Source organism: Pseudonaja textilis, chromosome Z (genome assembly GCF_049901715.1).
Source record: "Pseudonaja textilis isolate UNSWEBS1 chromosome Z, rPseTex1.2, whole genome shotgun sequence".
Lineage (NCBI taxonomy): Eukaryota > Metazoa > Chordata > Lepidosauria > Squamata > Elapidae > Pseudonaja > Pseudonaja textilis.
This window is the reverse complement of record NC_142008.1, coordinates 111,638,573-111,657,974: the sequence shown is the minus strand read 5'-3', so window position 1 is coordinate 111,657,974 and position 19,402 is coordinate 111,638,573. Positions and strand designations below refer to the sequence as shown.

Genomic DNA, 19,402 nt, shown 5'->3' with positions numbered 1-19,402 from the left:
AGGCGTCATACTCCAATCAGTGTACAGGAGAGGTTTTGTTTAAAGAGAAAAGATGAATGGATAGTTGAGAGCAGACAAAGAATGACAAGTGTTATGATTTGAACTGAGATGAGATAAGTAGAATAAAACTAAGAGAGTTAAAAAAGGAAGAAGCTATATAGAAAATGGAAAACGGTAATAAGATATGGAATGATATATAAAAGGAACATGATTTTTGAAGTGGTGTCTGTACGATGAGTTTTAACCTGGGATCAAGCAACTTTCAGAAAAGATGTTTTATGTTTTTATGTTTTATGTCTTGTTTGTTTTTGTATTGGAAGAGAATAATGAAATTGTATAAGACAGATAGATATAAAAAATGTATACAATCTAAAGTTAAAGAGATATAACTTGAATAAATAGAAGGAAAGGGAGTAATAAAGAGAAGTTCAGGATAAGATATGAAGATGAACAGATAAGGTAAATATATATACTAAATTGTGTTTGTATGGAACTGTGATAACTTGGAATAATTCTGTATTTAAATAAGACATTGTATTGGTTTTTTTAGAAAAAGATTTCTTATGTCATCATATTTTATGTTTTGTTTGTTTGTATATTGTTTTGTAAAATCAATAAAATTTGCTTTAAAAAAAGAGAAAAGGATAGCACAAAAGATTGTAACCTACTGACACACTGTATGTATATAATTGAAAGAGGGTTTTATGTACTTTTTTTTGTATGTTTGTTGTAAAAAATAAAAACTTTTTTTTAAAAAATGTTCTAATACATATTGATTTTACATTGCGTCACCTGTAAAGTCATGGAATCTTGTAAGATGGCCGCGCATTCACATGCTGCAGCTCAGTGCTCTTCGACTTGGCGCTTTTTATGGATGTTTTTGTGTGGATTATCTTGTATTGTGAATACCTCCTGCGGGGTGAACATACTCTACAGCAATTGTGAGCTTATGAAGATTGGACTGCAGTGTAAACAAGAGATAACAGCTAAGTTTGTTTGGAAACATAACATACCGTCAGAGATTGCAAGGCTCCTGGCTCTCTGTGGATTGTGGCTCCAGTGAAAAGGAAAAGAAGACGAAGAGAAAGGGGCAAGAAAAGAGGCTGCAGGGCTGGTGTTTTGTACAGGCTGCAAAAACAAACGAAGCGGCTACCACTCCCAAGCCTCTTTCTGACTAATGCTAGATCCGTGGTAAATAAGATGGATGATTTAATGCTACAGGTCTCTTCAAGTAAGTTCGTGAAAAGCTGTTGTGTGTTGCTAATCACCGAAACCTGGTTGAACCCCACTATTCCAGACATTGTTATTGAGATGGACGGTTTTTTATTACATCGTCTGGACAGAGACAGAAATGTGGGGAAGTGTAGAGGAGGTGGAGTGTGTATGTTTGTTAAAGAGACTTGGTGTAAAAACTCAGAGGTTATAACACGTCACTGCTCTTTGGAGCTGGAATATCTGTCTGTTAGATGCAGACCCTTCTACCTTCCATGGGAATTCAGCATTGTTATTATTCTTGCTGTTTACATTCCGCCAGACACAAATGCAGATTTGGCTCTGGGCTTCCTGGGTGATGAAATTGGCAACTTGCAAAGCAAATTTCCAGATGCTGTATTCATTATTGCAGGAGATTTTAATCATGTAGATCTTCGTGTGGTCCTCCTAAATTCTATCAACATATAAGGTGTGCAACTAGGGGATCGAACACCTTGGATAAGGTCTACACGAATATTGTAAATGAATACAGGGTATTACAACTACATCTGGGCCAGTCAGATCACTTGTCTCTGCTTTTAGCCCCGGAGTATATTCCTCTGAGAAAACAGGCGGGGTCAGTAGTCAAGATGGTGAAAAGCTGGCCAGAGGGAGCAATGGAGCAGCTAAAGGACTGCTTCGAATGCACAAACTGGGAAGTTTTTGATCATCCTGATCTCAATGAACACACGGCTGCAGTGCTAGGGTATATGGCACACTGTATTGATACTGTCACGGTGGATAAACGAATCCGGGTGTATCCTAATCAAAAACCTTGGATGACCGGGAAGGTTAGACGCTTGTTGTACACAAGAAATAAGGCTTTTAAGTCTGGGAATGATCTATAGTGCTGCAAGAACAAACTTGAAGAGAGGTATTAAGCAAGCTAAGGCCGAATATAAGAGGAGAATTGAAGACTGCTTTCTCAGTAATAACATGAGGCAGGTTTGGCAGGGGGTTCAACAACTAATGAACTATAAAGCAAAAAAGGTCTCTTTGGATGGTAGTGCGGCAGTGGTTGAGGAGTTGAACAATTTTTTTGCTCGATTTGAGATCCATCAAACTGAAACTGTCCCTTTGCCATCATTTACTCAGCAGAGCCTCCCCTTCATTGTGAATGAGCAGGATGTGAGGCAGACAATGAAGGCGGTTAATTCCAGAAAGTCAGCTGGGCCCGACTCAATTCCTGGTCATGTGTTAAAAGATTGTGCTGATCAGCTAGCTGGGGTGTGGACTGAAATTTTTAATCGATCCTTGACACAAAGTGTGGTTCCTGTGGGTCTCAAGGCTTCCACCATCGTTCCACTGCCTAAAAAGTTGCCCACAAATGGTCCTGGCGATATAGGCCGGTGGCACTAACTTCTATCTTAATGAAGTGCTTTGAGAAGCTAGTTCGAAATTATATTATCTCCTGCCTTCCTGATTCCTTTGATGGGCTTCAGTTTGCTTACAAAGAAAATAGATCAACCGAGGATGCAATTATTACTGTGCTTCACATGGCCTTATCCCATTTGGAAACACCGGGGAATTATGTAAGAATGTTGTTCGCAGATTTTAGTTCTGCTTTCAATACCATCATACCGCACAGATTAATAGCCAAGCTCAAAGATCTAGATTTTCCAGATTCTATTTGTTTATGGATATTGGATTTTTTAACAAATCGTCCACAAAGAGTTAAACTGAATGATTATATTTCTACTGTCAAGACACTTAGCATTGGCATTCCACAAGGTTGTGTCCTTAGTCCACTACTGTTCTCCATTTATTCATCTGATTGCACAAATAAACATCCCAACAATAAGATAATAAAATTTGCAGACGATACTATACTTGTAGGACTTATTTCTGGGGATGATGAGTCTGCATATCGGGATGAGGTATTACAGCTATCCCACTGGTGCAAAAATAATAATCTTCTATTTAACATTAAGAAGACCAAGGAGGTTATAGTGGACTATAGGAAAAAAAGAGCAGACATTCAGCCACTGTATATAGAGGGAGTTCGTGTGGAACAGGTGGTTGAATGTAAGTATCTCGGGACCATCATTGCAAATGACCTGACCTGGAGTGCAAACACCGCTGCTTTAATTAAGAAGAAACAACAACGGTTGTATTTACTAAGGATTCTTAGGAAACAACAACTGGCTGAGAGTCTACTGACTACCTTCTATCGGAGTTCAATTGAGAGTATATTATCCTACTGTCTCTGTGTATGGTTCTCGAGCTGCACAGTGGCAGAGAAAAAGGCAATTCAGAGGGTGATTAAGATGGCCCAAAACATCATTGGCTGCTCACTCCTCTCTTTGGAAGAACTGTATAGGAATAGATGTAAGAGGAAGATATTTAATATATTGAATGACTCCTCTCATCCGGGACATCAGCTCTTTGAACTATTACCATCGAGAAGGAGATTCAGGGTATTAAGAACAAGGACGACTAGATTTAAGAACAGTTTTTATCCAAGTGCAGTTTTGAGTTTGAATGCAGGGTCATAAGATTTTTGTGGAATTTAATGGCTGAGAGTAATTGGGTATTTACATTTTTAAATTATATAGAGATTATTGTATGGTCTGTTGTGTTTAATTTTATTTTTCTTTCAATGGTGTTGTCCAGTTTTACTTGTGGAAGAGCACCTCATTTCGTTGCACCCGCTTGCGAGTGTAATGACAAATAAATTCTTATGTCTTATGTCTACAGTAGATAATGTTGAAAAAGCACTACACAATCTAAAACCATCTCTTTCTATTGGACCGGATGGAATATGTGCCTACTTCTTAAAAAAGATATCCACTACCATAGCCAAACCTCTAAGCATAATCTTCGACAAATCTTTCAGGACCAGCTCCTTGCCAAATCTATGGTCACAAGCCATAGTCATCCTCATCTTCAAAAAGGGAGACCGCAGCTTAGTTGAAAATTATAGACCAATCTCTTTATGCTGCGTCACCTGTAAAGTAATGGAATCAATTACTAACCAATACATTATCCTCCACTTAGAGACAAACAACCTAATCTCTAATAAACAATTTGGTTTAAATAAAAAACTATCCTGTAATATGCCACTCTTACGCTGCAAAAACATATGGACTACACAACTCAGATCAAAGCAATAGAAGTAATCTACATGGACTTCTGTAAAGCCTTTGATTCAGTGGTACATGACAAACTACTCCTCAAACTAAAATCTTATGGTATCTCTGGACACCTGCATAACTGGATAGAAGCATTCCTGTCAAACAGAGAACAAATGGTCAAAATTGGGAGCATCCTATCAAATTCTGTACCTGTCAACAGTGGTGTCCCCCAAGGCAGTGTTCTAGGAACAACTCTCTTCATACTTTACATAAATGACCTCTGTGATCATATTAAGAGTGACTGTGTTCTCTTTGCTGATGATGTAAAGCAATTCAGCACCACCAACAATACTGCTACACTTCAAAAAGACCTTGACTATGTCAGAATGGTGAATCAAATGGCAACTTCAAATCTCAACAAATAAATGCTCTGTCTTACAAATTGGCAAAAAAAAAAATCAGAAAATAAAATACAGGCTGAATAGTCAAGACCTTGTTGATGATCCAAACTCTGTCAAGGATTTTGGAGTACTCATCTCCATCATCTCTAATGATAGCCAAAAAGGCATTAAGAGTTGTTAACCGAATCTTACATAGCTTTTTCTCTGGTAATATCACACTACTAACTAGAGCACAAAAAACATTTGCTAGACCAATACTCGATCTCATCCAAACAGGATTGGTTGTCTTTTTTCATGGTATTATCAAGATGGAAGCCTGGGAACACAAGAGGATAATTAATTAAAGAATCAAGCAGTCCTTAACAAGGAAATAGGCTTATTATCCTTGAAAACCAGACCCTGTTTCTTTATACTCCTACTAACAAGTTAGATGAATAAAACTTTCAGTGAAGTTGCACAAATGAAGAACCAACCCACCAAACATGACCTTAGGGAAAGTAGTAAGCATTAATATTACTTTTCATTTTTTTCTGATATTTTTAGGAAAATGGAATATTTTGCCTTCTGAAAAACTGAAGGTGTACTAATATGCACTGGTGATTCAAAGCTCTAAAATTTCCATGCCATACATGACTCTTCATCTATCCCTTTTCCTGGAAAATTTATTTCATATTTGCAGATATTTTGCTTCTGGCAACATCAAAGACTGTGAAGGCACCTTTAAAATCAGTTGACTCCTAGAGGACCAGAAATTTTAGAGACAGGAGAGAGGTTTGTTCTCAAACGAGATCTCCTGAGAGAAGCCTGAGGATTCACCTTAGGGGATGGACCTTAGGGGAAGGATTCTGTAGAGCAGAGTTGGAAAATCCAGTGAAACCACTTAACCAGGAAGCAGCTACTAATTGGAAGCAAACTTTGAAGTTTATAATGATATTGCAACAGAATAGTTTATTTGTATAAGAATAGTTTATTTGTATCATCAGGCTTCTGAGTGGCAGATGAGATTCTGCTGAAACTTTGCTACAACTTTATAAGCAAAACTACAATGACGTGGGAAAATACCGAATATATATATATATTGTCTTTTTCATGGTATATATATATATATATATTTGTTTTTCTGAGGTTCTCGGGTATTTGTATGTGGATCTTTGGTTGTTCGGTTTTCTCCCACGTAAGATTCAAAGTGTCTAGGCAACGTTTCGATGAAGTCTCATTCATCATCATCAGGCCTCTGTCTTTGGCTCTTGCTTTTCAGAGTGATGTGAGGTTGCAGCTGCTTTTTCTTTCTGAAAGAAAAAGCAGCTGCAACCTCATCACCTGAAAAGCAAGAGCCAAAGACAGAGGCCTGATGATGATGAATGAGACTTCATCGAAAGCGTTGCCTAGATACTCGAATTGCGGGAGAAACTCCGAACAACCAAAGATCCATATATATATATAGATCTTTGGTTGTTCGGTTTTCTCCGCGTAAGATTTGAAGTATCTAGGCAACGCTTTCGGATGAAGTCTCATTCATCATCTTCAGGCTTCTGTCTCCAGCTCTGTGCTTCTCAGAGTAATGGAGATTGCAGCTGCTTCCTCCTTTTAACTGCCAGTGGGGTGGAACTTGATTGGGTGGGGGCTTGGCTGTGTTCTGATTGGGTGGGGGTGTGTTCTCATTGGTAGGGGGTTTGGCTGTGTTCTGATTGGTTGGGGGTTAGCCGTGTTCTGATTGGTTGGAGGCGTGTTCTGTTCAGGAGGGGCTTGGTTGTGCTCAGGTTAGTTTTAGTTGCTGGGGGATTTGAGCTGGAGAGTTGTGATCTTGCTGTTTGGCTTCTAGTTCGTGGTCCTGCTGCATCTTCATAGTGGGTGTTGGTTTGCTTCATGTATGGCTCAGAGGGGTTTGAAGTGGGTAGTGATGCAGCTGCAGTGCAGCTTCTGGTCCATGGTCGTTTCTCATTTTCTGAATGGGTGGGAGTCTGTTTTCTACATGGAAGTGTGGTGGTGGCATCTTGTGTGGCTCTCATGGGTGTGGGTCCAGTGTCCTTCTTCATGTTAGGTATCACTCTGAGAAGCAAGAGCCGAAGACAGAAGCCTGAAGATGATGAATGAGACTTCATTGAAAAGTTGCCTAGATACTTCGAATCTTACGTGGGAGAAAACCCGAACAACCAAAGATCCACATACAAATACCATGAGAACCTCAGAAACACACACACACACACACACACATATATATATATATATATATATATATATATATATATATATATATATATATATATATATATATATGACTCCCCTTGGAAATTCAAATGAACAAACAGAAAGCAGCTGTTTCACAATCAAATCAAACTAAAGGAAATAACAAGATAACGGCTGGCAGAAACTGTTAGGACTCCCCTTCGAAATTCAAACAAACAGAGAGCTCTTTGCAGTAACGTCCTCATTCAAAATAGTCATTTTGTTCCTGGAGACACAGCGACACAGTTCCTGGCGACACAGCTCAGCTGTGTCCTTTTATACCCATTAAGGCAACGTGCTAATTAACCGGCTTGTCCTTCAGATTAACGTTTCCTGGTTCTGACGTCAATCCACGATCTAACAGTCATCAGATTCAAAACTCCCAACAGGACTGATCCTTCCAATCACAACACTATCCCCCACCGCAGGGCCCTTCCCCCGAGTCTGATGATTAACTTGACGATGTTTCGTTGACAACCCCACTCTGTCTCCCACAGCCAATGGAGGCGTCACTCGTTCCAATTGTCTCAGGTGGTCTACACATTGGAGACTTGGAAAAGAAATACCTGCGACCAAGCCACCAACGGATTGTGCAAACGCAACCAGGACATTCCGAGCACCAAAGGAAGATGAAGGTTCGAGGTGATATAAAAACTTATCACCTCCTCATGATCCCCAATGATCATACGCACTGGCTGGGTGGTGAAACGAATGGGCCCAGACTTGAGCTCACGTCCATCCACGGTTTCCACCTTAATGGGTGGATGTACAGCAACCAATGGGATCCCATAGTGTGTAGCAAAAACTTGGTCCATAAAGCTGGTTGTAGCCCCTGAGTCCACCAAAGCAACAGCGGGAATTCCCTCCATCTGTGACTGTAGAAAAATTCGAGTGTCCAAAAGTAAATGCCGAGGAGGGCCAGGATTTACTTCAGCAATTTGAGGTGGGGATGTGAAATGTGTCCAACCTAGGGTTTCCTTGAGATCAGGTCTACCCTGCTTTCCTGACGAGCCAAGAGTGGTTTCAGGTACGGATCTGCGGGTCCCTCTCCATTTGCAGGAATTAACAAAATGTCCCAGACCCCCGCAATAAAGGCACAAGCCTTCCTGAAACCTTCTCGAACGTTTTCGCACCGTTAAGCGTGGGCGGAGTGCGCCTAACTCCATCGGCTCCTCAACATTAACCGTGGGTTGGAAAACTCTCGGTGGCGTGGGTTGTGCACGAAAAACGAAGATGGTTCCATACCGAGCCGTTTGCGTCCACGTTGCTGTAAACGAGCTTCAATTCATAAGCACTGAACTATCAATGCATCCAAAGTTAAAGCCCTCTCTGCATGGACCAGCTCATCTTTGATGGCATCAGACAAGCCTTCCTGGAATGCAGCCATATGAGCCGGTTCATTCCAGTTGGAATCCAAACACAGCAAACGAAATTCTGCAATGTATTCCTGCAGGGAACGTTTCCCCTGATTAATGTCCCATAACCGTCTGTCCACAGTTTGTATCTTAATTGGATTCTCAAACATCACTCTCATTTGTTGAAGAAAACCCTGGAAATCATTCAACAACGGGCTATTGAACTAACAAGGGAGTAGCCCAATTAGCAGCCTGCCCAGATAAAAGGCTAAGAATAAATCCTGTCTGGGCCCGATCATTTGGAAAGTTTTCAGGCCTCAAGGACATAAATAATTGACACTGCCCCAGAAATGCCGGAAACATGTCCATTTGTCCTGAAAATTTCTCCGGCATGGATACTGGGCTTTTCCTCTCAGGAGGGGCAGGGGGAACAGCAGCAGGGTTTGGTAAGCTGGAAACATAATTCAGCAATTGTGTTACCTGATTCTGAAGCGTCACATTGCTTTGCAGTAGCTGATTAATTTGTTGTTGTTGCTGCTCTACCAAACGCTGCAGTTGATTTAAATCCATCTTGCTTGAAAGATGGTTTGTTTGGGCCAGGAACAATAATGTTATGACTCCCCTTGGAAATTCAAATGAACAAACAGAGAGCAGCCATTTCACAATCAAATCAAACTAAAGGAAATAACAAGATAACAGCTGGCAGAAACTGTTAGGACTCCCCTTCGAAATTCAAACAAACAGAGAGCTCTTTGCAGTAACGTCCTCATTCAAAATAGTCATTTTGTTCCTGGCGAAAGGCACCAGCTCAGCTGTGTCCTTTTATACCCATTAAGGCAATGTGCTAACTGGCTTGTCCTTCAGATTAACGTTTCCTGGTTCTGACGTCAATCCACGATCTAACAGTCACAATATATATATATATATATATTTGTTTTCTGAGGTTCTCGGGGTATTTATATGTAGATCTTTGGTTGTTCGGGTTTTCTCCCGCGTAAGATTTGAAGTATCTAGGCAACGCGTTTCGATGAAGTCTCATTCATCATCTTCAGCTTCTGTCTCCAGCTCTGTGCTTCTCAGAGTAATGGAGATTGCAGCTGCTTCCTCCTTTTAACTGCCAGTGGGGTGGAACTTGATTGGGTGGGGGCTTGGCTGTGTTCTGATTGGGTGGGGGTGTGTTCTCATTGGTAGGGGTTTGGCTGTGTTCTGATTGGTTGGGGGTTAGCCGTGTTCTGATTGGTTGGAGGCGTGTTCTGTTCAGGAGGGGCTTGGTTGTGCTCAGGTTAGTTTTAGTTGCTGGGGGATTTGAGCTGGAGAGTTGTGATCTTGCTGTTTGGCTTCTAGTTCGTGGTCCTGCTGCATCTTCATAGTGGGTGTTGGTTTGCTTCATGTATGGCTCAGAGGGGTTTGAATGCACTCTCTATCTACATGCACTCTCACACCACCACCCAGCACAGATCAATTCCGTAGCCAAGACACTCATCTCCAGAACAAAATGCTTAGCCGATGAACAACACCAAAAAACCGAACTACACACTCTCACCAACGTACTCACAGCCAATGGATTCCAAAGAAAGAAGATTACCCACCTAATCCAAAAAGAAGCCCCAACCAAAATCCAAGACAGAGAACAAGAAAGCGGAAAAGCCCTCCTCCCATATATAAAAGGCACTACAGACAAAATTAGCAAGATCCTCCAAAAACACAACATCAAAACAGCATTCTGCACAAACAAAAAAAATATCCACCATCCTAATAAACCCCAAAGACAAAATCGAATTAGAAAACCAAGGAGTATCGAAATCCCTGCACAGCCTGCCCTAACACATACATTGGACAAACTAACAGAAGAATAAGCGCACGCATTGAAGAACATAAGAACTCAATCAAAAAAGAAGAAACGACCTCTTCCTGGTCCAACACCTCAAAGCCACAGGACATGAAATTGATTTTAAAAATACCAGAACTATCGCCAAAACCGAACACTTCAACAGCAGAATAATCAGAGAAGCCATAGAGATAGAAAAACGCCCACACAGCATGAACAAACGAGATGACACCTCCGCCTTCCAGCCATTTGGAAACCTGCCCTCATGAACAGACAGTACCTAACATGAAGAAGGACACTGGACCCACACCCATGAGAGCCACACAAGATGCCACCACCACACTTCCATGTAGAAAACAGACTCCCACCCATTCAGAAAATGAGAAACGACCATGGACCAGAAGCTGCACTGCAGCTGCATCACTACCCACTTCAAACCCCTCTGAGCCATACATGAAGCAAACCAACACCCACTATGAAGATGCAGCAGGACCACGAACTAGAAGCCAAACAGCAAGATCACAACTCTCCAGCTCAAATCCCCAGCAACTAAAACTAACCTGAGCACAACCAAGCCCCCTCCTGAACAGAACACGCCTCCAACCAATCAGAACACGGCTAACCCCCAACCAATCAGAACACAGCCAAACCCCTACCAATGAGAACACACCCCCACCCAATCAGAACACAGCCAAGCCCCCACCCAATCAAGTTCCACCCCCACTGGCAGTTAAAAGGAGGAAGCAGCTGCAATCTCCATTACTCTGAGAAGCACAGAGCTGGAGACAGAAGCCTGAAGATGATGAATGAGACTTCATCGAAACGTTGCCTAGATACTTCAAATCTTACGCGGGAGAAAACCCGAACAACCAAAGATCTACATATATATATATATATATATATATATTTGTTTTCTGAGGTTATATATATTGTGTGGTAAGCCTGGAAAAGAGAGTTTAATGCTTTAAATTACTACATTTTGCATCTATTTTTCCACTTTCTAATATCTAGGTAATATCAAAAGTATAGATATTGGGAACATCTGGGAAGGACCTGATTGGGAAATAGCCCATTTTCGGTAAAATAAATAAAAGGCAGTATTCCATTCTTGGAACAGAAATACATCATGGCTTTCTATTGTTCATGTCTCCTACTTTTTCATATTTTATACATATTTTCCCCTTTAAATCTCTTACAGGGAGAATGTTCCCCTATGAGCCAAGGACCAGAGAACAAGACCCAAGTGTCAGAGTATATTTTAATGGGACTTTCAGACATCCCAGCTGTCCGCTTCTCTTTGTCATCATTTTGCTGATCTATCTTGTCACACTACTGGGCAACAGCACCATCCTCCTTGCCATAGGAACTAATTCTAAGCTGCACAAAACCATGTATTTCTTCCTCAGTAATCTTTCCTTGCTGGACATCTTCTGCTCCACAGCTACAGTGCCCAAGATGCTGGAGAACCTCTTGATAGAATGCAGTTCCATCTCCTTTACTGGCTGTGTCTTGTTGGCCCTCACTGGGACTGAGGTCTTCCTGTTAGCCGTCATGGCCTATGACCTCTATGTGGCCATATGCAACCCTTTACGATACACGGTCATCATGAACAAGAAGCTTTGCCTTCAGATGACTGCCGGGACATGGGTCAACGGCTTCCTCAACTCATTGTTGCATACAACCCTGACGTTCATTCTAACTTACTGCAACTCCAATAGAATCAACCAATTCTATTGTGACATCCCACCCGTCTTGGCCTTATCTTGTGCTTCCACCTCTGTGGCTGAGATGGTTATTCTCATCGTTGGTGGCATATTTGGTGTGGGGCTTTTCTAATTAACTTAATTTCTTACACTCACATAATTGCCACCATTCTGAGGATCCGTTCTGCTGAGGGAAAACGTAAGGCCTTTTCTACCTGCACGTCCCACTTAATAGTGGTTTGTCTTTTCTATGGAACCATCATCTTTACGTACATAAGACCTTCCTCCAGATACCATCCAGACCAGGATAGGCTAGTGAGCATTCTCTATGGGATGATTAGTCCAATGTTAAATCCCTTGATTTATAGCCTTAGAAACAAAGAAGTGAAAAAGGCCCTTGAGTGCCTAATAGTTCATCAATTCCATTAACAGCAAAAGAATTTAATGAGGTTATTAGAAAAGATAATTTGTTTAGCTTAGCTTAGCTTATTTGATAGAAAGGTATGCCCAGAATCTTGCAAAAAGGAGAAATAGGGGCAATATGCTGCCTCTGTAAACCGCTTAGAGAGGGATACGTGCTATTGCTATATGGCAAGCCTAACTGTTCTGGTTATTCTCTCTCTCACACCACTTTTTATTAATCCTTGATTGGAATAAAGTAGAAATGGGTTTTATCTAATGAACTGATGATGCCTCAACACATGGTGATGGATGCGGTTATTCAATGGCCTCATTGGAAGGGTCTAATTCACCACAGCCAACTTGCCATGGCCAATTCACCACGGCCAACTCACTGTGAGACAACTTGCCACATCCAAGTTGCCAGAGGACAACTGCGGGACAAGAGTTTCACTAATGTGAAAGAAATGGCAGAATAAAATCATTTAAAAAAGGATGCAAAAGAAGGGACAGAATGAAATGTCAATGGCAAAAATTAAAACAATCTATTATTTATTTTAAATAATTAAATACAATTGTTACATTTTCTGGCAGCGAGTTGTCACATTCTGTCATAGGAATGGAGAAAGCATGTACCCTGTGGCACTCCACATAGTAGGGACCAAGGATGGGATCCTTCTCCCCCAATCACCAACAACTAGAATTGGCCCTGAAGGAAGGAGATGAACTAGCACAACATAGTGCTGTCCATCCCTGGTCCTCTGAGTTAATCCAGGAGAATATCAAAAGCTGCTGAGAAGGCCAAGTTGGGCAAAGATGGATGTATAACCCTTGCCAGATATTTGAGGATGATCCAGATTTCTGTAAGTAATGGTGGAGACAGAACACCCCTATGAAGGGAGATCCAATATCCTCCAGCTAGCAACATTCTCATAGTTGTGACACCAGAATTGTAATTTTCCCATCTCTAGATGTGTAAATCATGTATTTAATGGATTTGTCAGTAAAGGATGAGACATATGTCTGGCTCTGGACTTTTAAAAGACTGGACAAATTTCATGAACTGATAAGGGTGGTAGTGGTAATTTCAATTCTGTACAATCAGTGGTGGATTAAGGCTCACTGCGTCCTAAGCACTGACAAATCTTGATGCCACCCTCCTTTGTACATACTGTACAACCGAAGCCAAGCTTAGGCTACATAATTTTTTTGTGGTTCCTCCTTTGGGCCTGGTGCCCTAAGCATGTGCTTAGTCTGCTTATTGCTTAATACATCACTATGTACAACAAAGCATCAATATTATATAAATATATTCGCTTTATTCTTGGTGCTGTTTTTAATAATGGAAAATAAAGATACTAAATTCATTGGTCCATTCTATATGTACTGTAAAATGAAATACTGGTCGGTAGTCCTTTATCTTCATTTGCGTGGAGGTAGTAACCAGCTCACCAATATGTCCTTGATTCAATTTATTAGATTTTTGTGAGTTCTTGGAAGATCTGCACTGTGAAATTGAAGATGAAATGAGCCCTTATTTGAGACTGCTCACTCCCTTGTCTCTCACATTGACCCACGAGCCACTTTTGATGATTTAGTACAACCAGTGACAAAGTTCTCTCAAATATATAACAATTTCAGAATAAGTTGAGGCATATTTCAATCTGAAACTTCCATCCATCAGAATTTTGGACATGTGGTTGAGGCAAGCTAAGTTATAACTCTTCATCCAACATTTCTTTATCCAGCATTTATGGGACAATTTTTAGGTATACCATCTCCCTTTTATTTATGTTTCCTGGCAGACTCTACAGCTTTTCATCTGAAAAGGATGAAGAATATCATATGCAAAATGTGTCTGAAATAGCATACCCATTTGGATGCATACTCCATGAATGTCAATGCTTCCTTAGAGAGTTGAAATTACAGGCAGTTTTGACATGACTTATGACTGGTCATTTTTACAGCCATTTGGAGTTATGTAGGCCTTGGAACGGATGCTGTAAAGCTTGTACCAAAGGTGCTTTTTCAAGAGGCAACTGGACTTGCTAGTTTTTCTTTGAAGACGTTTTGCTTCTCATCCAGAAAGCTTCTCTAGCTCTTCAGAGAGAAGAGAAGAAGCTTCAGAGAGCTGAAGAAGCTTCTTGGATGAGAAGCAAAACATCTTCAAAGAAAAAAACAGAAAGTACAGTTGCCTCTTGAAAAAGCACCTTTGGGACAACCATGACTTGGATGACTGAGAATCTCCGTAGATATTTACAGCCTGTAAAACACTTCCAACTGTTGCAGAATGTTGCTCTCTTCCTCACATAACCTTACTTCACCCACTGAGCAACCAGTTCACATTTACAACTCATTGTAGTGTCCTACATCACATAACTGCAATTTGTGCCAATATTTTTTGCAGTTTTCTGGCCAAAAAATCCCACCCATTCAGAAGAATGGATTTGCTTATTGCCCACATAGTTCGCTTAACAATTGCAGTGACTTCCTTAGTGATTGCCAAAAAAACGTAAAAAAAAAAAAAAACACATCTGGTCATATGTGTTAAATTCGAAGGGCTGGGCTCATAAAGACGAGAGACTCTGGTTCAGTAACAACAGCTCTTTATTTATTGGCAAAATTCAGCTCAAAAGAATAGCAGTCACGGCGGCTCTTTTATAGAGCTCTCCAAGGCTTTAGCAGCCAATGACTTTGCTTTGAGTCTCCCGCACTTGGTATTAACCAATCGTGGCAAACTCTTAGCGAGCCAATCACAGTCGTCCGGGTTGACCAATCAGGTAGCAGTTAGTTGAACCAATAGGAATGCAGGGTTTCAAGTCTGTCAATATGGAACACCCCTCCCCTCTTGGTATCATCCAAGGGGCGGGGTGATGTAGTTGCGTAGGTAGGCGGGTCTCCATATCTGCCTACTTGACTTGCGCGCTTCATTTAGTCCCTGGTCGTCAGCCAATTTGGACGGGCTCCGGTCTCAACTCTCCTGATGGAACCGCCTGGAAGGGAGAGCCGGGCCTATAGCTACAATTCCCGCCTGGTTCGCCTGGGTTGGTCGAGCTTGTCTGGCTATTCCTTTCCGGTGAAGTACCCGTCTGCAATGGCTCTGTATATTCAGGTGAGTATGGTTGGTTTATTGTTTGGTTCCTGCTTGGGGGGTGTTCTGTTTGTACTGGGTTTTTTTCTTTTTCAATGTTCAGGGTTCCCCCCATCTGATTTATTTGTTAAAGTCTGTGCTGCCTAGCCTGGACCATAGCTGGTCGATATGGTGCTTCCAGCTTCGCTTCCAGGTTTCTAGGCGGTATGACCTGGGTCCGGTTATTTCGGTGATTTGTGCGGGTACCCAGAGGGGGTCCCCAGTGAAACTTTTTGCGAAAACTGTGTCGCCAATGTTGAATGCGTGATGTCGGCTGGTTGAGCCAGGGGGTTTCTCCGGATTGTAAGTGGGATGCAACCAGTCTAGTGGTGAACGGAGTCTTCTGCCCATAAGTAGTTTTGCTGGGCATCTGTTAGTGGTTGTGTTAGGCATGATATGTTGTATCAGCAACATTTTGTTGATTTTCTCTTGGATATTGCCGTCTTCAATTTTTTTTATGGTTTTTATTTTTTGCAAATTGAACCATCCGTTCCACCCGCCTATTTTCCGCTGGGTAAGCGGGCAATGGCAATGCATGTCTGATGCCTCAGGCAGCTAGGTATTGTTCGAATGCCAGTGCTGTGAACTGTGGCCCATTGTCGGAGACTATCACATCTGGCAACCTGTGTGTGGCAAAGAGTTTAAGTTTGGCTATGACGGCCTCTGTGGTTGTTTTGTTTCATAGTGCAGACTTCCAGCCAATTTGAATAGGCATCTACGGTTATCAGAAAGGTGTGCCCATGAGTGGGGCCGGCCAAATCAAGGTGGATTCGGGACCAGGGGCCTCTGGGCATTTCCCATTCCAGGGGTGGTGCTGTGGGGGTGGGTGGGGGGTGGATCGCATTTGTTGGCAACTGTTGCAAACTGCAACCCATGTCTCAATCTGCTTGTCCATCCCTGGCCACCAAGCATAACTTCTTGCCAGGGCTTTCATCCGGACGATGCCTGGGTGCCCTTCATGCAGCATGTCAAGCATTGTAGTTTGTAATGTTTCAGGTATCACCACCCCATCTCCCCAAAGAATGCACCCTTTTTGAGCAAAGAGTTCAGTTTGCCGGCTCTTGAAGGCTTTAAAATGTTTGTCTTTATCATTTTCTGGCCAACCCCGTTCTACCCAACTTAAGACTCACGCCAGCCACCTGTCTTTTTTTGTCTCGCAGGCAATGTCTGGCGCATGGTGAGAAGAGGGCTGGGTAGGGTTTCTATTTGGAGGGCTTGAGTGGTGGGTGCTGGGTCATCTAGTACGCCCGGAAGGGGTGAGCGGCTCAAAGCATCGGTGTGAAAAATGTCCTTGCCGGGGCGGTGCATGAGCTGGTAATTATAGGCGGCCAAGAACTCAGACCACCTCCTCAGGTGAGGTGAGAGGATATTCGGGGTGGCCCTGTTGCCTGCCAATATGCCAACCAGAGGTTTATGGTCAGTAATAATTGAAAAGGTCCTACTGCAGATGTATTCGTGGAACCTTTTCACTCCAGAGATGATCGCTAAGCCTTCCTTGCCCAGTTGGCTGTAGTTTCTTTCCAGTTTGGACAGGGTTCTTGAAAAGAAGTTAATGGGTGCCTCTTTTCCTTCTGGTAAGATGTGACTGAGGATTGCTCCTACTCCGAAAGGCGATGCATTGCATATAATTGTTAGTGGTAGAGTTTCACTAAACTGGATGAGAACTGCGTCAGAAGTTAAGAGGTTTTTTTATTTGTTGAAAGGCATTTTCCTCCCATTTTTCCCAGGTCCAGCAGGCAGTTTTTTTCCAATAGTCTATGCAATGGTTCCACCATGGTCGCCTTTTGGGGTAGGAAAACATTATAAAAGTTAATGAGTCCTAAAAACGCTTGAAGCTCCGTTTTGTTTTTCGGTCTGGGGGCTTCCTTGATGGCTTTGAGTTTTTTCTGGGTGGGGTGAATTCCGTGCTTGTCTATGAGGTACCCCCAAAACTCAACCCTCCCAGTGCAAAGTTGGCATTTTTCTTTTTTAACTTTCAAGCCAGAGTCTTTAAATTTTTGGAGTACTGCCCTCAGGTGTTTTTCTAGTTGTTTTTTATTAGCCACTGCCACTAATACAACATCAAAGTATGGCACTACTCTCTTAATGCCTTGCAGCATCCTTTCCATTAGGCATTGGAAAATCCCAGGCGCTACGCTGATGCCGAGTTGGAGGCGGTTGCATTTAAATGCCCTCCAGTGCGTCACAATTTTTTGTGCCTCGGCAGTTTCTGCATCGACCGGCAGCTGCTGATAGGCTTGTGCCAGGTCGAGCTTTGCAAAGACCCAGCCTCCCCCCCAGTGAGTGCAGGAGGTGCTGGGCTACTGGCACGGGATAGGCACTTTGCTGCAGGGCATGGTTGAGGGTGGCCTTATAGTCTCCACAAATTCTTATGGAGCCATCTGGTTTGATTGGGGTGACTATAGGCATTTCCCATCAGGCATGGTCAGTAGGCTCCAATACCCCTTGGGCGATGAGCTTATTTAGTTGCTCGTCTATTTTAGGCTTGAGTGAGAATGGCACTCGCCGCATTTTGAGGTGGTTAGAGGCGACATCTGGGTTAAGCTTGACGGAGATTGGGGACCCTCTGTACTTGCCTAAGGTGTTGTCAAAGACCTCTTGGAAGTCCCGTGCAAATGCCGCTTCCCAATCCTGTTCATTTGTGTGGTGGATACCAGGCATTTCTATTCCTAGCAGCTTGAACCATTGTAGCCCGAGCAAGCTGGGACTATCATTGTTCATGATGGTGAGTGGCAATATGTTGGTACAGCCTTTGAATGTGATTTTGAAGTGCCCGATGCCGGTAACGGGGATGTGGTTTTCCTGGTAGTCTCTGAGAATGAGCTTTTGGTTGCTTAGTTTGTGTGGGTGTATGCTGGGTATTAGGCACTTGATGGTGTGCCAGGAGACCACGGAGAGGTAGGATCCTGAATCAACCTCCATGGAGCATGGTTGGTTTTCAATATTTACCATCACGCATATTTTTCGGGCATCGATGGTTGAAGAATGGCCGATGACAACCATTTGATTGGTTTATTCTTTCTGCGGCACCTCATTTAAGCATTTGGTCTGGCCGTCTCGGCTCCATCAACTGTCAGTCTGGTGATCCTGAGCCTTTGGGGGGGTGCCATCTCGTCGTCTAGGGCTGCTGCCTTGGCTCCGGGAACTGTGGTTGCATTTATTTCAGCAAACTTTTGCAATGTGCCCCCTCTTCTCGCAATGCTAACAAATAGCATCAAGGAAACGGCATTCAGAGTGGGGGTGATCGCCTCCGCATCTGGCGCTCTGGAACCATGACTTATGACCCCGCCGGTCTCATTGATCACATTCTGATTGAAGCCGGTTGATTTATTCCTCCTCGTAGTCGCTGTCAGAGGGGGATTCGATGTTGCCGTGGTGGGTGGAGGTGGTGTTTTTCTCTGGTGTCGAGGCCATCTCATTGACAGGATGGCGGTCAGTTGTATTTGATTGTCCCATCTGAGCCGCTGATTTGCGGGTAGCTTCTGCTGCAGTTGCTTCAGCTACGGCATCAGCGAGGGAGATGCTATCTTTTGCATCAGCTTGCTTTGTAGTGTGGGGTCTTTTAGGCTGAGGCCGACCCGATCTTGCATGGCCTCTTCTAGGTCTGTGAATCCGCACAACCCTCCTAGGTCCTGAGAGCATCAGCCACGAATTCGCTGATGCTCCCACCTTCGCGCTGGTCTCTTTGGTAAAAGTCGTGCTGGCGAATGAGTGTGGGTACAGCTGGAGCATAGTGGTTTTGGAGGATGGGTGTGAGGATGTCCCAGTCCATCACCTTGACATCCATGGATTTTGCCAAAGCCTTGGCCATTTTAAAAACGGCGGGTCCGCAGTGTGTTAGGAATACAGCCCGTTTCTGGTTACCCTTGGCATCTTTCAGGTTGCTGCATTCCAAGAACATTTGGAACCAGATGATGTAGGACTCCCAGTCCTCTGTGGCTGGATTAAAAGGTGTGGGTGGCATGGCTTTGCTGGCCATCTTGTTGGTTGGTCTCTGGTTCAGTAACAACGGCTCTTTATTTATTGGCAAAATTC

The 19,402-nt window shown here is 42.8% G+C and overlaps 1 protein-coding gene across 1 annotated transcript; it reads left to right on the top strand.

Annotated features, from left to right (window-relative positions):
• The first annotated feature begins 11,214 nt into the window (after positions 1-11,214).
• LOC113452196 (olfactory receptor 5V1-like) lies at positions 11,215-12,269 on the top strand. The gene is given in 3 exon segments (XM_087918433.1): positions 11,215-11,424; positions 11,427-11,954; positions 11,957-12,269. Coding segments are annotated over 3 exon segments (1,002 nt in total). The 5' UTR covers positions 11,215-11,261; the 3' UTR covers positions 12,268-12,269.
• The last annotated feature ends 7,133 nt before the right edge of the window (positions 12,270-19,402 follow it).